At 44.2% G+C, this 23,259-nt stretch overlaps 1 protein-coding gene across 5 annotated transcripts in view; it reads right to left on the reverse strand.

Annotated features, from left to right (window-relative positions):
• Positions 1-19,417, reverse strand: part of LOC112242352 (band 4.1-like protein 3) — a 117,903-nt gene extending 98,486 nt beyond the window's left edge. For 4 of the 5 annotated variants that reach the window (XM_042329179.1, XM_042329176.1, XM_042329180.1 and 1 more), the window contains exons 1-3: positions 19,300-19,417; positions 11,370-11,497; positions 1,807-1,944 (exon numbers count right to left, since the gene is read on the reverse strand). In XM_042329179.1, the coding sequence (XP_042185113.1) occupies positions 1,807-1,944; positions 11,370-11,486 (255 nt within the window). In that variant the 5' untranslated portion in view covers positions 11,487-11,497; positions 19,300-19,417. Of the gene's footprint in view, positions 1-1,806; positions 1,945-11,369; positions 11,498-19,220 lie in introns of all 5 variants that reach the window. The other variant, XM_042329177.1, reaches the window with a different exon arrangement.
• Positions 19,418-23,259: the final 3,842 nt, after the last annotated feature.

Genomic DNA, 23,259 nt, shown 5'->3' on the forward strand with positions numbered 1-23,259 from the left:
CCTCTTCCTCTCCCTCTTCTCTCTCTCTCTCTCTTTCTCTCTCTCCTTCCTCTCCTCCCTCTTTATCTCTCTCTCTCTCCCCTCTTCTCTCTCTCTCTTTCTCTCTCTCTCTCCCTCCTCCCTCTTTATCTCTCCCTCTTCTCTCTCTCTCTTTCTCTCTCCCTCCTCCCTCTCCTCCCTCCCTCTTCTCTCTCTCTCTCTCTCCTCCTTCCTCCTCTCCTCCCTTTATCTCTCCCTCTTCTCTCTCTCTCTCTCCCTCCTTCCTCTCCTCCCTCTTTATCTCTCCCTCTTCTCTCTCTCTCTCTCCCTCCTTCCTCTCCTCCCTCTTTATCTCTCCCTCTTCTCTCTCTCTCTCAATTCAATTTCAATTCTATTCAAGGGCTTTATTGGCATGGGAAACATGTGTTAACATTGCCAAAGCAAGTGAGGTAGATAATATATAAAGTGAATATATAAAGAGAAATAAACAATAAAAATTAACAGTAAACATTACACATACAGAAGTTTCAAAACAATAAAGACATTACAAATGTCATATTATATATATACAGTGTTTTAACAATGTACAAATGGTTAAAGGACACAAGATAAAATAAATAAGCATAAATATGGGTTGTATTTACAATGGTGTGTGTTCTTCACTGGTTGCCCTTTTCTCGTGGCAACAGGTCACAAATCTTGCTGCTGTGATGGCACACTGTGGTATTTCACCCAGTAGATATGGGAGTTTATCAAATTTGGATTTGTTTTTGAATTGTTTGTGGCTCTGTGTAATCTGAGGGAAATATGTCTCTCTAATATGGTCATACATTGGGCAGGAGGTTAGGAAGTGCAGCTCAGTTTCCACCTCATTTTGTGGGCAGTGAGCACATAGCCTGTCTTCTCTTGAGAGCCATGTCTGCCTACGGTGGCCTTTCTCAATAGCAAGGCTATGCTCACTGAGTCTGTACATAGTCAAAGCTTTCCTTAAGTTTGGGTCAGTCATAGTGGTCAGGTATTCTGCCACTGTGTACTCTCTGTTTAGGGCCAAATAGCATTCTAGTTTGCTCTGTTTTTTTGTTAATTCTTTCCAATGTGACAAGTAATTATCTGTTTGTTTTCTCATGATTTGGTTGGGTCTAATTGTGCTGTTGTCCTGGGGCTCTGTAGGGTGTGTTTGTGAACAGAGCCCCAGGACCAGCTTGCTTAGGGGACTATTCTCCAGGTTCATCTTTCTGTAGGTGATGGCTTTGTTATGGAAGGTTTGGGAATCGCTTCCTTTGAGGTGGTTAAAGAATTTAACGGCTCTTTTCTGGATTTTGATAATTAGTGGGTATCGGCCTAATTCTGCTCTGCGTGCATTATTTGGTGTTCTACGTTGTACACGGAGGATATTTTTTGCAGAATTCTGCATGCAGAGTCTTAATTTGGTGTTTGTCCCATTTTGTGAATTCTTGGTTGGTGAGCGGACCCCAGACCTCACAACCATAAAGGGCAATGGGCTCTATGATTGATTCAAGTATTTTTAGCCAGATCCTAATTGGTATGTTGAAATGTATGTTCCTTTTGATGGCATAGAAGGCCCTTCTTGCCTTGTCTCTCAGATCGTTCACAGCTTTGTGGAAGTTACCTCTCTCTCTCTCAATTCAGTGGGCTTTATTGGCATGGGAAACATGTGTTAACATTGCCAAAGCAATTCTCTCTCTCTCTCTCTCTCCCTCTCTCTCCCTCTCTCCCTCCCTCTCTCTCCCTCTCTCTCCCTCTCTCTCTCTCTCTCTCTCTCCCTCTCTCTCTCCCTCCCTCCCTCCCTCCCTCCCCTGTACTTACGTCCACCGTCGTGGTGTAGTCAGAGCCATCTAGCAGGGTGATTACACACTGCATGTTCTTCAGCTTCTTGACTCCCCTCAGTGGAGACTTGATTGACAGGCGACTGGTCGATGATCTGGAAGATGAAAAGTCCTCAAACTACAGCGGGGAAAAGAGAAGGGAGACATTTATCTCTGTAAGCGTGTGTTTAGTATGTGTGGTGCCGTGTGTTTAGTATGTGTGGTGCTGTGTGTTTAGTATGTGTGGTGCTGTTTGTTTAGTATGTGTTGTGCCGTGTGTTTAGTATGTGTTGTGCTGTGTGTTTAGTATGTGTGGTGCTGTGTGTTTAGTATGTGTGGTGCTGTTTGTTTAGTATGTGTTGTGCCGTGTGTTTAGTATGTGTTGTGCTGTGTGTTTAGTATGTGTTGTGCTGTGTGTTTAGTATGTGTGGTGCTGTGTGTTTAGTATGTGTGGTGCTGTGTGTTTAGTATGTGTTGTGCTGTTGGGATGTCACATGACAGAAGGGAAACAGAATAACAGTGTTTCTATGATAGAAGACGATTATAAAATATGGCAGGGAAACAGATTTCTCTACAATGGCATCGCTACTGGTCATACAGTTAAGATTGGTCCCATCGTCATGACTACACAGAGAAGCGATTACTTCCCAGTGACAGACTGGTGACCACAGGAGTCTAGAGTCACAGAGAGGGGTTTAACACTAGAACCGCCATAAGGCCGACAGCCACTGACGTTTGATTTCTGATGAGCGTTGGCGCTCATTGTTAATAATTTGATTGCGCGCGTTAATACCAATCTCTTTTACGTTTGACTTCATAACAAAAGACCCTGTTACAGGACGATGAACTATTTATCTTGGTGCTGATGTTTACGCACCTTGCAGGTTGATATTCATCTGATGCTAAAGGAGACAACGTTCTCTAACGGGTACTTATAGACTCAAAGGCATGTTGTACTGCTAAAGCTGTTCCGCCATTTTGTCCCCAGAAGAAAATCCAATGTTCCACCTCACTGACAACAAAGTGCTTTGACTTCTGGGTTCTGCTTTGTGAGATGAAAAAAAGAAGGGACTTTGGCCTGCAAGACATTTTTGGCTTTCCTCACTTTTGAAATGCTGTGAGGGAATCTCAATGTTAAAAAAAAACATTTAACTCCTTCCTCCGTCCTTCCTCCATCCTTCCTCAGCCCAATAGAAATGTGACCCACAGATGACAAAGGTCATTTGAGTGACTTACAGACATGACTGTGCCAGAACTAAAGTGTGTGTGTATGTGTGAGTGTGTGTGTGTCGGTACGTTTGTGAGTGTGTGTGTGTGTGTGTGTGTGTGTGTGTGTGTGTATGTGTGTCAAATCAAATTGTACAGCTGAAAACTGTTGTTCTGATTAAAGAAGCAATAAAACTGTCCTTCTTTAGACTAATTGAGTATCTGGAGCATCAGCATTTGTGGGTTTGATTACAGGCTCAAAATGGCCAGAAACAAAGCACTTTCTTCTGAAACTCGTCAGTCTATTCTTGTTCTGAGAAATGAAGGCTATTCCATGCGAGAAGTTGTAAAGAAACTGAAGGTCTCGTACAACTCTGTGTACTCCTCCTCTCTGTCTCTTCTCCTATCTGTCTCGCCTCCTCTCTGTCTCTCCCCCTCTCTGTCTCTCCCCCTCTCTGTCTCTCTCCTCTCTGTCTCTCTCCTCTCTGTCTCTCTCCTATCTGTCTCGCCTCCTCTCTGTCTCTCCCACTCTCTGTCTCTCTCTGTCTCTGTCTCGCCTCCTCTCTGTCTCGCCTCCTCTCTGTCTCTCCCTCTCTCTGTCTCTCCCTCTCTCTGTCTCTCCTCCTCTCGGTCTCTCCTCCTCTCTGTCTCTCTTCCTCTCTGTCTCTCCTCCTCCCTGTCTCTCCTCCTCTCTGTCTCTCTCCTCTCTCTGTCTCTCTCCTCTCTCTGTCTCTCTCCTCTCTCTGTCTCTCTCCTCTCGGTCTCTCCTCCTCTCTGTCTCTTCTCCTCTCTTTCTCTCCTCCTCTCTGTCTCTCCCTCTCTCTGTCTATTCTCCTCTCGGTCTCTCCTCCTCTCTGTCTATTCTCCTCTCTGTCTCTCCTCCTCTCTGTCTATTCTCCTCTCTGTCTCTTCTCCTCCTCTCTCCTCTCCTCTCTTCTCCTCTCGGTCTCTCCTCCTCTCGGTCTCTTCTCCTCTCGGTCTCTCCTCCTCTCTGTCTCTTCTCCTCTCTGTCTCTTCTCCTCTCTGTCTCTTCTCCTCTCTGTCTCTTCTCCTCTCTGTCTCTCCTCCTCTCTGTCTCTTCTCCTCTCGGTCTCTCCTCCTCTCTGTCTATTCTCCCCCTCTTTGTCTCCTCTCCCTCTTTCCTCCTCTCACTCTTCTTCCTAAAACCTAAACATGATTCATAAATCATCACAATTTCATGCTCTATTTCCACTCTTCATTCAATCAATATATTTCAATATTCATACAATTTCCCTGTTATGGTTTAATCTTATTCATGACGGCAGAAGATGAAGGGAGCTACGCTAATGTTGAGAACAGAGAGGTACTGCAGCTACCAACCCTGTCTCTGTCTGTGTCTGTGTGTGTCTGTCTCTCTCTGTGTGTGTGTGTGTCTTTGTGTGTGTGTGTGTGTGTGTGTCTGTCTCTGTGTGTGTGTGTGTGTGCCTGTGTGTGTGTGTCTGTCTCTGTGTGTGTGTGTGTGTGTGTCTGTCTGTCTGTGTGTGTGTGTCTCTCTCTGTGTGTGTGTGTGTGTGTGTCTGTGTGTGTATGTGTGTGTGTGTGTGTGTGTGTGTGTCTGTCTCTGTGTGTGTGTGTGTGTGTGTGTGTGTGTGTGTCTGTCTCTGTGTGTGTGTGTGTCTGTGTGTCTGTCTCTGTGTGTGTGCGTCTGTGTGTCTGTCTCTGTCTGTGTGTGTGTGTGTGTGTGTTTGCGTGCGTGTGTGTGTGTGTGTAAGCAGCACTGCAGTTAAAGTACAAGCCCTGCAGAAGAGACTACTCCCTGTATACTAGTCCTGGATGGAAGAGCATAGAAAAAGCTGTACCTACTCCACCCACACAAATTCACTCATAACGATGACCACAGCATAACACCTTTTCCCTCTCTGTCTCTTCTCCTCCTCTCTGTCTCTCCTCCTCTCCTCTCTTCTCCTCTCTGTCTCTCCTCCTCTCTGTCTCTCCTCCTCTCTGTCTCTCCTCCTCTCTGTCTCTTCTCCTCCTCTCTGTCTCTTCTCCTCCTCTCTGTCTCTCCTCCTCTCTGTCTCTCCTCCTCTGTCTCTCCTCCTCTCTGTCTCTCCTCCTCTCTGTCTCTTCTCCCCCTCTCTGTCTCTTCTCCTCCTCTCTGTCTCTCCTCCTCTCCTCTCTTCTCCTCTCTAAACCCGAAAAGGTTTAGGACTCTACAGAGAAGAGTCAGATTCCACAGTGAGCAGCTTGCTACCCAACAACTCTGGAATTAATTCACAATTGCAAATGATTTTTCTTAGTTAAGCTGAAAGGTGTTCAGACTTCTAGAGCACAGACCTAGGATCAGTTTACTCTCTCGTCCGTAGGTGAGAATCAGTCAGAGTGGCATAGGACTCTGGTCAAAAAGTAGTGCACTATATAGGGAATAGGGTTCTATAGGACTCTGGTCAAAAAGTAGTGCACTATATAGGGAATAGGGCCCCATAGGATTCTGGCCAAAAAGTAGTTCACTATATAGGGAATAGGGCCCCATAGGACTCTGGTCTAAAGTAGTGCACTATATAGGGGATAGGGTTCTATAGGACTCTGGTCTAAAGTAGTGCACTATATAGGGAATAGGGCCCCATAGGGCTCTGGTCTAAAGTAGTGCACTATGTAGGGAATAGGGCCCCATAGGGCTCTGGTCTAAAGTAGTGCACTATATAGGGAATAGGTCTCTGGTCTAAAGTAGTGCACTATATAGGGAATAGGGCCCCATGGTGCTCTGGTCTAAAGTAGTGCACTATGTAGGGAATAGGGCCCCATGGGGCTCTGGTCTAAAGTAGTGCACTATATAGGGAATAGGGCCCCATGGGGCTCTGGTCTATAGTAGTGCACTATGTAGGGAATAGGGTGCCCTTAAAGACACACCCTTAGTGCTGGACCTGAGTCTCTCCTCTTTCTATAGCATTTGGTTTTCAAACCCCAGACATTTCACACCTCTGTCTGTGCCAGCGCTGAACTATCACACCTGATTCACTACTAGGAGAGACAGAGAGGAGGAGAGACAGAGAGGAGGAGAGACCGAGAGGAGGAGAGACAGAGAGGAGGAGACAGAGAGGAGGAGAGACAGAGAGGAGGAGAGACAGAGAGGAGGAGAGACAGAGAGGAGGAGAGACCGAGAGGAGGAGGAGACAGAGAGGAGGAGAGACAGAGAGGAGGAGAGACAGAGAGGAGGAGAGACAGAGAGGAGGAGAGACCAAGGGGAGGAGGAGACAGAGAGGAGGAGAGACAGAGAGGAGGAGAGACAGAGAGGAGGAGAGACAGAGAGGAGGGCTTGATGATTAGTTGAATCAGGTGTGGAGGCTCCGGAATAGAATGCAAAACAGACCTAATTGAGCTAGTTTCTTAAATGAACCGAAACACCATGTTACCAAAACCCCATGTTACCAAAACCCCCATGTTACCCAAAACACCATGTTACCCATGTTGTGGGTGGAACGGTTGTTGGTCCCCGACAAGAGGATTGAGAACCACTGGTCTACACTACTGTTGCCTGTCTTGGAAGCTGAGGAGGATTTAGCATACAGATGAGTGCATCTGGCTCAAGGCGACCTCTGTTGACAAGCACGTACTGAAGATAACATAAGCTTTGGCTTCTAGAGAAACAGGCAATCTGCAGTCTGCCTCTCCAAACTCACACACCACAGAGAAACAGACAATCTGTAGTCTGCCTGCCCAAACTCAGACACCACAGAGAAACAGACAATCTGTAGTCTGCCAGGCCAAACTCACACACCACAGAGAAACAGACCATCTGTAGTCTGCCAGGCCAAACTCACACACCACAGAGAAACAGACCATCTGTAGTCTGCCTGCCCAAACTCACACACCACAGAGAAACAGACAATCTGCAGTCTGCCAGGCCAAACTCACACACCACAGAGAAAAATGGAGCCCAAAGTGACTCCGTTCTCAAACCACCAATATTAATATTATAAGTCAACGTTCTCAATCCAATATAATATACAGTGGTTCCTCCTTTAAAAGTTGAGTCATACTGCAGCAAAACCCTGAGTGCTACTGCAGCATTCTGTGTCTCGTCATTTAATTCTCTGCCATTTCTTGTTACTGCAAGTTATTGCTAGTTTGACCACCAGAGGGCATATTTGAGGAGCATTTGATAGTGTTCTGTATTGGCATTACCAGAGAATTTAAAACTTTTTTTGTAGTAACATAATATATGAGACTGATTTTAAGAAAGTTTGATTAATTAATTTGATTAATATTATGGTGTTTCTATTCAGAGAAAAACGACAAACGAAACCCTCTGTGTTTCCATTAGGATGGAATGGAAAATATGGCGCTGTACAACGTGATTGTCGGGAGTAGGCTACAGGATTGGAGGATTCTACATTGTTAACCTTCATTAGACAACTTTGTTCCAATATTTCTGTAAATCAGTGATATTTATTCCCATAGTAATTCATTATGGATCCATAACCAAATCAACATCTGCATTTTGAAAGAGTATTTTTTTAATCATTAGTTTATTAATAAGGTTGGAGGGCGCGCAATTCAAATAAATAAACGTAATAGTAAAAATTCATGAACATACAAGTATCTTATCTTAAAAGCTTAAATTCTTGTTAATTTAACTGCGTTATCCGATTTACAGATTTACGAATCTGTAAGCCGGAATTACATAGGTTTACAAAAAAAAAAGATTCTGGTTTGTTTTTCTTCGGATATCCGCCGTATCAATTATGTTATAGTTTCAGACAGTTTTAGAAACTTCAAAGTGTTTTCTTTCCAATGACACAAATTCTATGCATATCCTGGCTTCTGGGCCTGAGTAACAGGCAGTTTACTTTGGGCATGTCAGTCAGTCAATTAAAAATGTATTAATTAATTAATTAACCCTTCTTTATCAAGACCTCTGCAGTCCACCCTGACATCCTGTCAACTAACTTCTGGGCCACATCCTGACTGATGGCAGCCCATTCTTGCATAATCAATGCTTGGAGTTCCTGGGTGGTTGGGAGAAGTTGCTCACGGAGGAGGTGTTGGTACCTTTCTTTATTCATGGCTGTGTTCTTAGGAAAAATTGGCTGAGAAGCAACCTCACACATGAATAGTCTCAGGATGCTTTACTGTTGGCATGACACAGGACTGATGGTAGCGCTCACATTGTCTTCTCCGGACAAGTTTTTTTCTGGATGCCCCAAACAATCGGAAAGGGGATTCATCAGAGAAAATTACTTTACCCCAGTCCTCAGCAGCCCAATCCCTGCAGAATATCAGTCTGTCCCTGATGTTTTTCCTGGAGAGAAGTGGCTTCTTTGCTGCCCTTCTTGACACCAGGCCATCCTCCAAAAGTCTTTGCCTCACTGTGTGTGCAGATGCACTCACACCTGCCTGCTGCCATTCCTGAGCAAGCTCTGCACTGGTGGTGCCCTGATCCTGCAGCTGAATCAACTTTAGGAGACGGTCCTGGCGCTTGCTGGACTCTTGGGAGCCCTGAAGTCTTCTTCACAACAATTGAACCGCTCTCCTTGAAGTTCTTGATGATCCGATAAATGGTTGATTTAGGTGCAGTCTTATACTGGCAGCAATATCCTTGCCTGTGAAGCCCTTTTTGTGCAAAGCAATGATGACGGTACGTGTTTCCTTGCAGGTAACCATGGTTGACAGAGGAAGAACAATGATTCCAACACCACCTTCCTTTTGAAGCTTCCAGTCTGTTAGTCTGTTATTCGAACTCAATCAGCATGACAGAGTGAGTCGAGCCTTGTCCTCGTCAACACTCACACCTGTGTTAACGAGAGAATCACTGACATGATGTCAGCTGGTCCTTTAGTCCTTTTGTAGCAGTTCATTTGCATGGCAAAGAGGGACTTTGCAATTAATTGCAATTCATCTGATCACTCTTCATAACATTCTGGAGTATATGCGAATTGCCATCATACAAACTGAGGCAGCAGACTTTGTGAAAATTAATATTTGTGTCGTTCTCAAAAATTTTGGCCACGACTGTACATAAAACATATTAAACACGTCTGTAAAGCCACAATGAGGACATCGACGAACCAAGCAAGTTTACATACATTTAGGTTGGAGTCATTCAAACTCGTTTTTCAACCACTCCACAAATTTCTTGTTAATTAACAAACTATAGTTTTGGCAAGTCGGTTAGGACATCTAATTTTTCCAACAATTGTTCACAGACAGATTATTTCACTTATAATTCACTGTATCACAATTCCAAAAAAAGAAATCAGCCAAGACCACCATTTTTTTTTTTTTGTAGACTTTTTTTTTGTAGACTTCCACAAGTCTGGTTCATCCTGTGGGAGCAATCTCCAAACGGCTGAAGGTACCACTGAAGGTTCATCTGTACAATAACAATAGTATGCAAGTATAAACACCACGCAGACGTCATACCGCTCAGGAAGGAGACGTGTTCTGTCTCCTAGAGATGAAAGTACTTTGGTGCGAAAAGTGCAAATCAATTCCAGAACAACAGCAAAGGACCTTGTGAAGATGCTGGAGGAAACAAGTACAAAAGTATCTATATCCACAGTCAAACAAGTCCTAAATCGACATAACCTGAAAGGCCGTTCAGCAAGGAAGAAGCCACTGCTCCAAAACCACCATAAAAAAGCCAGACTACGGTTTGCAACTGCACATGGGGACAAAGATGGTACTTTTTGGAGAAATGTCCTCTGGTCTGATGAAACAAAAATAGAACTGTTTGGCCATAATGACCATCGTTATGTTTGGAGGAAAAAGGGGGAGGCTTGCAAGCCGAAGAACACCATCCCAACCGTGAAGCATGGGGGTGTCAGCATCATGTTGTGGGGGTGCTTTGCTGCAGGAGGGACTGGTACACTTCACAAAATAGATGGCATCATGAGGCAGGAAAATTGAAGCAACATCTCAAGACATCAGTTAAAGCTTGGTCGCAAATGGGTCTTCCAAATGGACAATGACCCCAAGCATACTTCCAAAGTTGTGGCAAAATGGCTTAACAACAACAAAGTCAAGGTATTGGAGTGGCCATCACAAAGCCCTGACCTCAATCCTATAGAGAATTTGTAGGCGGAACTGAAAAATTGTGTGGGAGCAGGGAGGCCTACAAACCTGACTCAGTTACACCAGCTCTGTCAGGAGGAATGGGCCAAAATTCATCCAACTTATCTACCCAAAACGTTTGATCCAAGTTAAACCATTTAAAGCCAATGCTACCAAATACTAATTGAGTGTATGTAAACTTCTGACCCACTGGGAATGTGATGAAAGAAATAAAAGCTGAAATAAATCATCCTCTCTACTATCATTCTGACATTTCACATTCTTAAAATAAAGTGGTGATCCTAACTGACCTAAGACAGGGAATTTTTACTGGGATTAAATGTCAGGAGTTGTGAAAAACTGAGTTTAAATATATTTGGCTAAGATGTATGTCCTCTTCCTACTTCAACTGTAGCACGGCTATTAGACAATTCTTAAGTAAAGGTTGAATAGTCTATTGTTCAGCTAATAGCCCATCCTCATCAAACATTGTAATAATAATACCTTTCCCCCACATTAAAGATTCCAATTGATAAAGTGTTTTTAGCCACAATCGGCCTCAACCCCAATTAATACATTTGTCGTGCTAGAATGTTGAGGGTTCAAAACCCCCTGCTTGCTATAATGAATTAGTTTGATACACCTGGTATTGGATATGGCTGGGGAAAAACCTGCTCCCTGCTTGCTATAATGAATTAGTTTGATACACCTGGTATTGGATATGGCTGGGGAAAAACCTGCTCCCTGCTTGCTATAATGAATTAGTTTGATACACCTGGTATTGGATATGGCTGGGGAAAAACCTGCTCCCTGCTTGCTATAATGAATTAGTTTGATACACCTGGTATTGGATATGGCTGGGGAAAAACCTGCTAAATAGTGATTTTTGTAAATTAACTACATGACAAACAAATATGCACAGTCATTTGTCTCCACATTAACTAAAATATTCCTCTCAATTGTACATTTTTTTTGCCTGACTCGTTATGACTCGTTATGACGTTATAACTACATTTGCTTCCTTGTAATGTTTTGTCAGCCATCTTTGCTGAAGTCACCAGGGACAGGAGGCTCGCGTCAAATTTGTCCTTGGAACCCCTCGATATGATTGGTCATATAAAAACCTTGGGGCCCAAATGCATAATGAGTGCTCTAACTCCCCCTTGTGGCGGTCTGAAGCAATGAAGCAGTGATGCAGGGTACCTCTAAGTCCCGTGGTGTAAACATAACTTTTAAAGTAGGAACCACTATATATTGTGGCTGAAAAGTTGTCAACCCAGAAATTCCGAGCTCCTCCATTGGGCACAAGTCAAACTGTACTGTAGCTGTATACAGTGGAAGGCTCACCTGGTTATTTCTGACTGGTGTACTGTGTCCAGTGGCAGCTGGGAAGTGTTCAACTGCCTTCCCCCCTTTCTCCTTCTGCTGCTTGGGCTCAGAGTCCACTCCTGATTCAGTCATCATGGCCAATCACACTGGAAAAGAGAGAGAGACAGAGGGACAGCGAGACAGAGACACACAGAGAGAGAGAGAGAGAGAGAGAGAGAGAGACATAGACAGAGTCAGAGAGAGAGAGAGACATAGACAGAGAACGAGTCAGAGAGAGGGAGAGAGAGAGAGAGACATAGACAGAGAAAGAGTCAGCGAGAGAGAGAGAGACATAGACAGAGAAAGAGTCAGAGAGAGAGAGAGACATAGACAGAGAAAGAGTCAGAGAGAGAGAGAGAGAGAGACGGAGAGAGAGAGAGAGAGAGAGAGAGAGAGAGAGATAGAGAGAGAGAGAGAGAGAGAGAGAGAGAGAGAGAGAGAGAGAGAGAGAGACATAGACAGAGAACGAGTCAGAGAGAGAGAGAGACATAGACAGAGAAAGAGTCAGAGAGACAGAGAGAGAGAGACGGAGAGAGAGAGATAGAGAGAGAGAGAGAGAGAGAGATAGAGAGAGAGAGAGACAGTTTGTTTGTGTGTGAGGAGGGGATTGACAGAGCCACCCACCATTCCTAAACCAGTGAGAGCAGTGGGAGCTGAGAGCCACTATCACTGACTACTAAATCAAACCAAATGTTATTTGTCACATGCACCCGAATACAACAAGTATAGACTTAACCGTGAAATGCTTAGTTACGAATCCTTTCACAACAAATAAAGTAACAAAGCTGACAAATAGATAATAAGATAATACTATAAAATTAAAATTAAGTTTCCTTGACGTTTTTTCTACTTGATTGGGGTCCACCTGTGGTAAATTCAATTGACTGGAACTGATTTGGAAAGGCACACACCTGTCTATATAAGGTCCCACAGTTGACAGTGACTGTCAGAGCAAAAACAAGCCATGAGGTCGAAGGAATTGTCCATAGAGCTCCGAGACAGGATTGTGTTGAGGCACGGATCTGGGGAAGGGTATCAAAAAATGTCTGCAGCATTGAAGGTCCCCAAGAACACAGTGGCCTCCATCATTCTTAAATGGAAGACGTTTGGAACCACCAAGACTCTTCCTAGAGCTGGCCGCCCAGCCAAACTGAGCAATTGGGGGAAAAGGGCTTTGGTCAGGGAGGTGATCAAGAACCCGATGGTCACTCTGACAGAGCTCAAGAGTTCCTCTGCGGAGATGGGAGAACCTTCCAGAAGGACAACCATCTCTGCAGCACTCCACCAATCAGGCCTTTATGGTAGAGTGGCAAGATGGAAGCCTCTCCTCAGTAAAAGGCACATGACAGCCCGCTTGGAGTTAGCCAAAAGGCACCTAAATTCCTCTCAGACCACGAGAAACAAGATTCTCTGGTCTGATTAAACCAAAATTGAACTCTTTGGCCTGAAGGCCAAACGTCACATCTGGAGGAAACCTGGCACCATCCCTACGGTGAAGCATGGTGGTGGCAGCATCATGCTGTGGGGATTCGTTTCAGCGGCAGGGACTGGGAGACTAGTCAGGATTGAGGGAAAGATGAACAGAGAAAAATACAGAGAGATCCTTGCTGAAAACCTGCTCCAGAGCACTCAGGACTTCAGACTGAGGCGAAGGTTCACCTTCCAACAGGACAACGACCCTAAGCACACAGCAAAGACAACACAGGAGTGGCTTTGGGACAAATCTCTGAATGTCCTTGAGTGGCCCAGCCAGAGCCTGGATTTGAACCTGATCGAACATCTCTGGAGAGACCTGAAAATAGCTGTGCAGTGAAGCTCCCCATCCAACCTGACAGATCTTGAGAGGATCTGCAGAGTAGAATTGAAGAAACTCCTCAAATACATGTGTGCCAAGCTTGTAGCGTCATACCCAAGAAGACTTGAGGCTGTAATCGCTGACAAAGATGCTTCAACAAAGTACTGAGTAAAGGGTCTGAATACTTATGTAAATGTTATATATATAGTTTTTTATTTCTAGTAAATATGCAAACATTTCTAAAAACCAGTTTTTGCTTTGTGTGGGGTATTGTGTGTATATAGACGACAAGAAAATAAAAAACATTTTAATCCATTTTAGAATAAGGTCGTAACATAACAAAATTTGGAAAAAGTCAAGGGGTTTGAATACTTTCCAAATGCACTGTAGTTATAAATAATTTGTACACTGCAAATTGACCTCAAGAATCCCAATTTTGACATTTAATAGAGTACAGATGGAATCCTAGATTGAATAGCGTACAGGTGGATTACTAGATTGAATAGAGTACAGATGGATTACTAGATTCAATAGAGTACCGATGGATTACTAGATTGAATAGAGTACAGACGGATTACTAGATTGAATAGAGTACAGACGGATTACTAGATTGAATAGAGTACAGACGGATTACTAGATTGAATAGAGTACAGATGGATTACTAGATTGAATAGAGTACAGATGGATTACTAGATTGAATAGAGTACAGATGGATTACTAGATTGAATAGAGTACAGATGGATTACTAGATTGAATAGAGTACAGATGGATTACTAGATTGAATAGAGTACAGATGGATTACTAGATTTAAAATAAATATTTGTGAAAAAATATAAATAAAATAAAAATAATAACAATAGTTATGTTTAAATAGAGTCAAGGATATGTTTTTGTATAATCCTACAAAGTCTTAGAAGAAATATTCCTATAGCCTGATTTAGTTTCCCTTACAATACAAACATTACAGTTTAATCAATTTCTATCAACTTTATTTGTAGATTTGATTCGTAGCAGAGTTATAGTAATTAATAAAGTGAAATTAAAGCTTCTTTTGACAAAGTAGAATCCAAAAAGATAATAATATAACCAATCAGGTCACAGGTGAAATTATTGGCTGTATTCCTAAACAAAAGCACCTGTGCATGAAGAATTATAAAGGATGAATTGCAAAAATAATTAGCATATTTAAATTTTAAGTTAAACGGTTTAAACCAAATAATGGTGCCGGAGGGGATGGCGTTTTACGGGCTCCTAAACAACCGTGCTATTTTGTTAGTTTTTTTCACATTGTTTGTAACTTATTTTGTATATAATGTTGTTGCTACCTGTCGCTTATGACCGAAAAGAGCTATTACTCACCTCAAACTGGACAAAGATATTTTCTTTAATGAGTCCGAAGCAAAGGATATACTGCTTTGTCAAGACAAGGCCCAAATCCCTGTCATCAGTGTGATAAGCTGTAGAACACACTATCTACCAAGAGAGTTTTCATCTATATTATTCGTAGCCATCTATTTACCACCACAGACTGATGCTGGGCACTAACTAAGACAGCACTCAACCAACTGTATAAGGCCATAAGAAACAAATAAAATGCACATACAGCAGTGACTCCGGGATGCTGGCCTTCTACGCAGAGTTCCTCTGTCCAGTCTCAATGTTAACAGTGAAGAGGTGACTCCGGGATGCTGGCCTTCTACGCAGAGTTCCTCTGTCCAGTCTCAACGTTAACAGTGAAGAGGTGACTCCGGGATGCTGGCCTTCTACGCAGAGTTCCTCTGTCCAGTCTCAATGTCAACAGTGAAGAGGCGACTCCGGGATGCTGGCCTTCTACGCAGAGTTCCTCTGTCCAGTCTCAATGTTAACAGTGAAGAGGCGACTCCGGGATGCTGGCCTTCTACGCAGAGTTCCTCTGTCCAGTCTCAATGTTAACAGTGAAGAGGCGACTCCAGGATGCTGGCCTTCTAGGCAGAGTTCCTCTGTCCAGTCTCAATGTTAACAGTGAAGAGGCGACTCCGGGATGCTGGCCTTCTACGCAGAGTTCCTCTGTCCAGTCTCAATGTTAACAGTGAAGAGGCGACTCCGGGATGCTGGCCGTCTAGGCAGAGTTCCTCTGTCCAGTCTCAACGTCAACAGTGAAGAGGCGACTCCGGGATGCTGGCCTTCTACGCAGAGTTCCTCTGTCCAGTCTCAACGTCAACAGTGAAGAGGCGACTCCGGGATGCTGGCCTTCTACGCAGAGTTCCTCTGTCCAGTCTCAATGTCAACAGTGAAGAGGTGACTCCGGGATGCTGGCCTTCTACGCAGAGTTCCTCTGTCCAGTCTCAATGTTAACAGTGAAGAGGCGACTCCGGGATGCTGGCCTTCTAGGCAGAGTTCCTCTGTCCAGTCTCAATGTCAACAGTGAAGAGGCGACTCCGGGATGCTGGCCTTCTAGGCAGAGTTCCTCTGTCCAGTCTCAATGTTAACAGTGAAGAGGCGACTCCGGGATGCTGGCCTTCTACGCAGAGTTCCTCTGTCCAGTCTCAACGTCAACAGTGAAGAGGCGACTCCGGGATGCTGGCCTTCTACGCAGAGTTCCTCTGTCCAGTCTCAATGTTAACAGTGAAGAGGCGACTCCGGGATGCTGGCCTTCTAGGCAGAGTTCCTCTGTCCAGTCTCAATGTTAACAGTGAAGAGGCGACTCCGGGATGCTGGCCTTCTAGGCAGAGTTCCTCTGTCTAGTCTCAACGTTAACAGTGAAGAGGCGACTCCGGGATGCTGGCCTTCTAGGCAGAGTTCCTCTGTCCAGTCTCAATGTTAACAGTGAAGAGGCGACTCCGGGATGCTGGCCTTCTAGGCAGAGTTCCTCTGTCCAGTCTCAATGTCAACAGTGAAGAGGCGACTCCGGGATGCTGGCCTTCTAGGCAGAGTTCCTCTGTCCAGTCTCAATGTTAACAGTGAAGAGGCGACTAAGGGATGCTGGCCTTCTACGCAGAGTTCCTCTGTCCAGTCTCAATGTCAACAGTGAAGAGGTGACTCCGGGATGCTGGCCTTCTAGGCAGAGTTCCTCTGTCCAGTCTCAATGTTAACAGTGAAGAGGCGACTCCGGGATGCTGGACTTCTACGCAGAGTTCCTCTGTCCAGTCTCAATGTTAACAGTGAAGAGGCGACTCCGGGATGCTGGCCTTCTACGCAGAGTTCCTCTGTCCAGTCTCAATGTCAACAGTGAAGAGGCGACTCCGGGATGCTGGCCTTCTACGCAGAGTTCCTCTGTCCAGTCTCAATGTTAACAGTGAAGAGGCGACTCCGGGATGCTGGCCTTCTACGCAGAGTTCCTCTGTCTAGTCTCAACGTCAACAGTGAAGAGGCGACTCCGGGATGCTGGCCTTCTACGCAGAGTTCCTCTGTCTAGTCTCAATGTTAACAGTGAAGAGGCGACTCCGGGATGCTGGCCTTCTAGGCAGAGTTCTCTGTCCAGTCTCAATGTCAACAGTGATGAGGCGACTCCAGGATGCTGGCCTTCTAGGCAGAGTTCTCTGTCCAGTCTCAATGTCAACAGTGAAGAGGCGACTCCAGGATGCTGGCCTTCTAGGCAGAGTTCTCTGTCCAGTCTCAATGTCAACAGTGAAGAGGCAACTCCGGGATGCTGGCCTTCTAGGCAGAGTTCTCTGTCCAGTCTCAATGTCAACAGTGAAGACGCGACTCCGGGATGCTGGCCTTCTAGGCAGAGTTCCTCTGTCCAGTCTCAATGTCAACAGTGAAGAGGCGACTCCGGGATGCTGGCCTTCTACGCAGAGTTCCTCTGTCCAGTCTCAATGTTAACAGTGAAGAGGCGACTCCGGGATGCTGGCCTTCTAGGCAGAGTTCCTCTGTCCAGTCTCAATGTCAACAGTGAAGAGGCGACTCCGGGATGCTGGCCTTCTAGGCAGAGTTCCTCTGTCCAGTCTCCATGTCAACAGTGAAGAGGCGACTCCGGGATGCTGGCCTTCTAGGCAGAGTTCCTCTGTCCAGTCTCAATGTCAACAGTGAAGAGGCGACTCCGGGATGCTGGCCTTCTAGGCAGAGTTCCTCTGTCCAGTCTCAATGTTAACAGTGAAGAGGCAACTCCGGGATGCTGGCCTTCTAGGCAGAGTTCCTCTGTCCAGTCTCAATGTTAACAGTGAAGAGGCGACTCCGGGATGCTGGCCTTCTACGCAGAGTTCCTCTGTCCAGTCTCAACGTTAACAGTGAAGAGGCGACTCCGGGATGCTGGCCTTCTACGCAGAGTTCCTCTGTCCAGTCTCAATGTCAACAGTGAAGAGGCGACTCCGGGATGCTGGCCTTCTAGGCAGAGTTCCTCTGTCCACACTCAACGTTAACAGTGAAGAGGCGACTCCGGGATGCTGGCCTTCTACGCAGAGTTCCTCTGTCCAGTCTCAACGTCAACAGTGAAGAGGCGACTCCGGGATGCTGGCCTTCTAGGCAGAGTTCCCCTGTCCAGTCTCAACGTCAACAGTGAAGAGGAGACTCCGGGATGCTGGCCTTCTAGGCAGAGTTCCTCTGTCCAGTCTCAACGTCAACAGTGAAGAGGAGACTCCGGGATGCTGGCCTTCTAGGCAGAGTTCCTCTGTCCAGTCTCAACGTCAACAGTGAAGAGGAGACTCCGGGATGCTGGCCTTCTAGGCAGATTTCCTCTGTCCAGTGTCTGTGTTCTTTTGCTCATCTTAATCTTTTCTTTTTATTGGCCAGTCTGAGAAATGGCTTTTTCTTTGAAACTCTGCCTAGAAAGTCACATGGAATAGCCTTCATTTCTCAGAACAAGAACAGACTGACGAGTTTCAGAAGAAAGTCTTTGTTACTGGCCATTCTGAGCCTGTAATCGAACCCACAAATGTTGTTGCTCCAGATACTCAACTAGTCTAAAGAAGGCCAGTTTTATTACTTCTGTAATCAGGACAACAGTTTTCAGCAGTGCTAACATAATTGCAAAAGGGTTTTCTAATGATCAATTAGCCTTTTAAAACTGGATTAGCTAACACAAAGTGCCATTGGAACACAGGAGTGATGATTGCTAATAATGGGCCTCTGTATGCTAATGTTGATATTCAATCAAAAATAAGCCGTTTCCAGCTACAATAGTAATTTACAACATTAATAATGTCTACACTGTATTTCTGATCAATTTGATGTTATTTTAATGGACAAGAAATTTGCTTTTCTTTCAAAAACAAGAACCCCAAACTAAGTGACCCCAAACTTTTGAACGGTATTGTATATGTAATGTCTCTGACTACCTTGCTGTACCAGAGAGATAGTCCTGTGTAGATGCTACATCAGAGTAGGGTTTGTTGTTCACTTCAGCCATCTGATACATATGTATCTGTTGTCTTTCCAACCACATGGAATAATTAAGCAATAAGGTCCGAGGGGGGGTGTGGTATATGGTCAATATAGCACAGCTATAGGCTGTTCTTACGCACGACGCAATGCGGAGTGCCTGGATATAGGACTTAGCGGTGATATATTGGCCATATACCACAAACCCCTGAGGTGCCGTATTGCTATTATAAACTGGTTACCGACATAACCGCTCTAGTAATTTAATAGGATCTCTATGGCAGTAGTTTATTCGACATAATATGTAGTTGACGTCAATGACGAATAACCTTGCCCCAAAACAATATACTACCCCTCTCCTACCTAAAAATGTTTTTTCGGGAAAATGATTTGATGAAGTATCAGGCTTAACGGTCTGACACGTGCTTTTCGCAAACCCAACATACACCGAAGAAGCATAACAATGTCGTAAATGAAATTCTACAGACTACGAGATCAATTAGCGAAGCAACCCTTACAATGTTGCGCACACTGCTAAGTTACAATATAGCGCGCCAGAAAGGTTATACCAAACACGTAATAAACATCTACCATGTCGTTTTGGCTATGCCGCATGACTAGTTTTACAAAACAGAAAACCATTTTCATGCCAATTCTGACTTCGGGTGATGTGGTCAGGAAACCTTCGTCTTCTTGACATGCAAAAAAAAGGAACAACACAAATATTCACAACATACCAGACAATATTCCTTCCGATCGGTTTGACATCAACAGAGTTGAAAAAGTATCCGGTAAAATGTATAGTAATGTCATTACCGGTGTAGTGCCTTCTCTGTCCGTCCGGTACTGCGTGAGCAAAATATCCGTGGTTGTAGTTTAGTTGCGGTTGCGTCTTCTTGATTGTGATCCTGCTACAGCATCAGAGTCTCTCTTCACCAGCAGACTTAGACTGTCAGAGACGCAGCTCAGCTAGGGATTCTGGGATAGATGGACAGCCAGGGTAATAATTTGGGATTAGTGGGCACTATAACTGATCTAAAATCAGTTTGAATATCTCTATGGTAGATTGGGGGGTGGGTAAGAGTGATCCAAGAGCCATGACTATATATTAAAGCAATGGTAGTTCAGTTGGTCAAATTATTGTTTGTTTAATATAGTTCAATAAGTCCACACACACACACTAGAGTAGAACAGAATAGAATATAGTAGAATAGAGTGGAACAGAATAGAATATAGTAGAATAGAGTGGAATAGAGTATAACAGAATAGAATAGAGTAGATTAGAGTAGAGTAGGATAGAGTAGAGTAAGATACAGTAGGGTAGGGTAGATTAGAGTAGAGTAGGATAGAGTAGATTAGAGTAGAGTAGGATAGAGTAGATTAGAGTAGAGTAGGATAGAGTAGAGTAAGATACAGTAGGGTAGGGTAGGGTCGGGTCGGGTCGGGTAGGGTAGGATAGGATGGAGTAGAGTAGGATAGGATAGAGTAGAGTAGAGTAGGATAGAGTACAGTAGGGCAGAGTAGAGTAGGGTAGGGTAGGGTAGAGTAGAGTAGGGTAGAGTAGAGTAGGGTAGAGTAGAGTAGAGTAGAGTAGAGTAGAGTAGGGTAGGGTAGAGTAGTGTAGAGTAGAGTAGAGTAGAGTAGGGTAGAGTAGGGTAGGGCAGAGTAGAGTAGAGTAGAGTAGGGTAGGGGTAGAGTAGTGTAGAGTAGAGCAGAGCAGAGTAGGGTAGAGTAGGGTAGGGCAGAGTAGAGTAGGGTAGAGTAGGGTAGGGTAGAGTAGAGCAGGGTAGAGTAGGGTAGGGTAGAGTAGAGTAGTGTAGAGTAGAGTAGGGCAGAGTAGAGTAGGGTAGAGTAGAGTAGAGTAGAGTAGGGTAGGGTAGAGTAGAGTAGTGTAGAGTAGAGTAGGGTAGAGTAGAGTAGAGTAGTGTAGAGTAGAGTAGTGTAGAGTAGAGTAGAGTAGGGTAGGGTAGAGTAGAGTAGTGTAGAGTAGAGTAGGGTAGGGTAGGGTAGGGTAGGGTAGAGTAGAGTAAGGTAGAGTAGGGTAGGGTAGGGTAGAGTAGGGTAGGGTAGAGTAGAGTAGAGTAGAGTAGGGTAGAGTAGTGTAGAGTAGAGTAGAGTAGGGTAGAGTAGTGTAGAGTAGAGTAGAGTAGAGTAGAGTAGAGTAGGGTAGGGTAGACTAGTGTAGAGTAGAGTAGAGTAGAGTAGGGTAGAGTAGGGTAGGGTAGAGTAGAGTAGGGTAGAGTAGAGTAGAGTAGGGTAGGGTAGAGTAGTGTAGAGTAGAGTAGAGTAGAGTAGGGTAGAGTAGGGTAGGGTAGAGTAGAGTAGGGTAGAGTAGGGTAGGGCAGAGCAGAGTAGGGCAGAGTAGGGCAGGGGGGTAGAGTAGAGTAGTGTAGAGTAGAGTAGGGTAGAGTAGAGTAGGGTAGAGTAGAGTAGAGTAGAGTAGGGTAGGGTAGCAGAGAGTGTGAGCAGAGTAGAGTAGGGTAGAGTAGAGTAGAGTAGTGTAGAGTAGAGTAGTGTAGAGTAGAGTAGAGTAGAGTAGGGTAGGGTAGAGTAGAGTAGTGTAGAGTAGAGTAGGGTAGGGTAGGGTAGGGTAGAGAGCAGAGTAGGGTAGAGTAGGGTAGGGTGGAGTAGAGTAGTGTAGAGTAGAGTAGTGTAGAGTAGAGTAGGGTAGAGTAGAGTAGAGTAGAGTAGAGTAGAGTAGAGTAGAGTAGAGTAGGGGGTAGAGTAGAATATAATATGTGTTGGTATTTCATTATTATTTAATTATTATCCCCATTAGCTGCAAAGGCAGCAGCTACTCTTCCTGGGGGTCCACACAAAATATGAAACATAATACAGAACATTAATAGACAAGAACAGCTCAAGGACAGAACTACAGAAATAACAAAATAAATGTAAAAAGGCGCACGTACCCTACATACCAATACCAATACACACACAAACTATCTGGGTAAAATAGGGAGAGGCGTTGTGCCGTGAAACCAGGTTAGCTGTTCATTTGTGCATATGAGATGGACCGGAATAGAGTATAATAGAGGAGAATACAGTAGAATAGAGTATAATAGAGGAGAATACAGTAGAATAGAGTATAATAGAGGAGAATACAGTATAATAGAGGAGAATACAGTAGAATAGAGTATAATAGAGGAGAATACAGTAGAATAGAGTATAATAGAGGAGAATACAGTAGAATAGAGTAGAATAGAGGAGAATACAGTAGAATAGAGTAGAATAGAGGAGAATACAGTATAATAGAGGCGAATACAGTAGAATAGAGTATAATAGAGGAGAATACAGTATAATAGAGGAGAATACAGTAGAATAGAGTATAATAGAGGAGAATACAGTATAATAGAGGACAATACAGTAGAATAGAGTATAATAGAGGAGAATACAGTAGAATAGAGTATAATAGAGGAGAATACAGTAGAATAGAGTATAATAGAGGAGAATACAGTAGAATAGAGTATAATAGAGGAGAATACAGTAGAATAGAGTAGAATAGAGGAGAATACAGTATAATAGAGTATAATAGAGGAGAATACAGTAGAATAGAGTAGAATAGAGGAGAATACAGTAGAATAGAGTATAATAGAGGAGAATACAGTAGAATAGAGGAGAATAGAGGAGAATACAGTAGAATAGAGTAGAATAGAGGAGAATACAGTAGAATAGAGTATAATAGAGGAGAATACAGTAGAATAGAGTAGAATAGAGGAGAATACAGTAGAATAGAGTATAATAGAGGAGAATACAGTAGAATAGAGTAGAATAGAGGAGAATACAGTATAATAGAGTATAATAGAGGAGAATACAGTAGAATAGAGGAGAATAGAGGAGAATACAGTAGAATAGAGTAGAATAGAGGAGAATACAGTAGAATAGAGTAGAATAGAGGAGAATACAGTAGAATAGAGTATAATAGAGGAGAATACAGTAGAATAGAGTATAATAGAGGAGAATACAGTAGAATAGAGTATAATAGAGGAGAATACAGTAGAATAGAGTATAATAGAGGAGAATACAGTAGAATAGAGTAGAATAGAGGAGAATACAGTAGAATAGAGTAGAATAGAGGAGAATACAGTAGAATAGAGTAGAATAGAGGAGAATACAGTAGAATAGAGTATAATAGAGGAGAATACAGTAGAATAGAGTAGAATAGAGGAGAGTAGAATTGTCGGAGGCAGAGCAATTGCCGTACCAGGCAGTGATGCAACCAGTCAGGATGCTCTCGATGTTGCAGCTGTAGAACCGTTTGAGGATCTCAGGACCCATGCCAAATATTTTTAGTTTCCTGAGGGGGAATAGGCTTTGTCGTGCCCTCTTTATGACTGTCTTGGTGTGTTTGGGCCATTCTAGTTTGTTGTTGATGTGGACGCCAAGGTACTTGAAGCTCTCAACCTGCTCCACTACAGCCCCGTCGATGAGAATGCTCGGACCTCCTTTCCCTGTAGTCCACAATCATCTCCTTAGTCTTGGTTACGTTGAGGGATACGTTGTTATTCTGGCAACACCCGGCCAGGTCTCTGACCTCCTCCCTATAGGCTGTCTCGCCGTTGTCGGTGATCAGGCCAACCCCTGTTGTGTCATCAAGCAAACTTAATGATGGTGTTGGAGTCGTGCATGGCCATGCAGTCGTTGGTGAACAGGGAGTACAGGAGGGGACTGAGCACGCACCCCTGGGGAGCTCCAGTGTTGAGGATCAGCATGGCAGATGTGTTGTTACCTACCCTTACCACCTGGGGGCGGCCTGTCAGGAAGTCCAGGATCCAG

The sequence above is a fragment of the Oncorhynchus tshawytscha genome, linkage group LG10 (assembly GCF_018296145.1).
Source record: "Oncorhynchus tshawytscha isolate Ot180627B linkage group LG10, Otsh_v2.0, whole genome shotgun sequence".
NCBI lineage: Eukaryota > Metazoa > Chordata > Actinopteri > Salmoniformes > Salmonidae > Oncorhynchus > Oncorhynchus tshawytscha.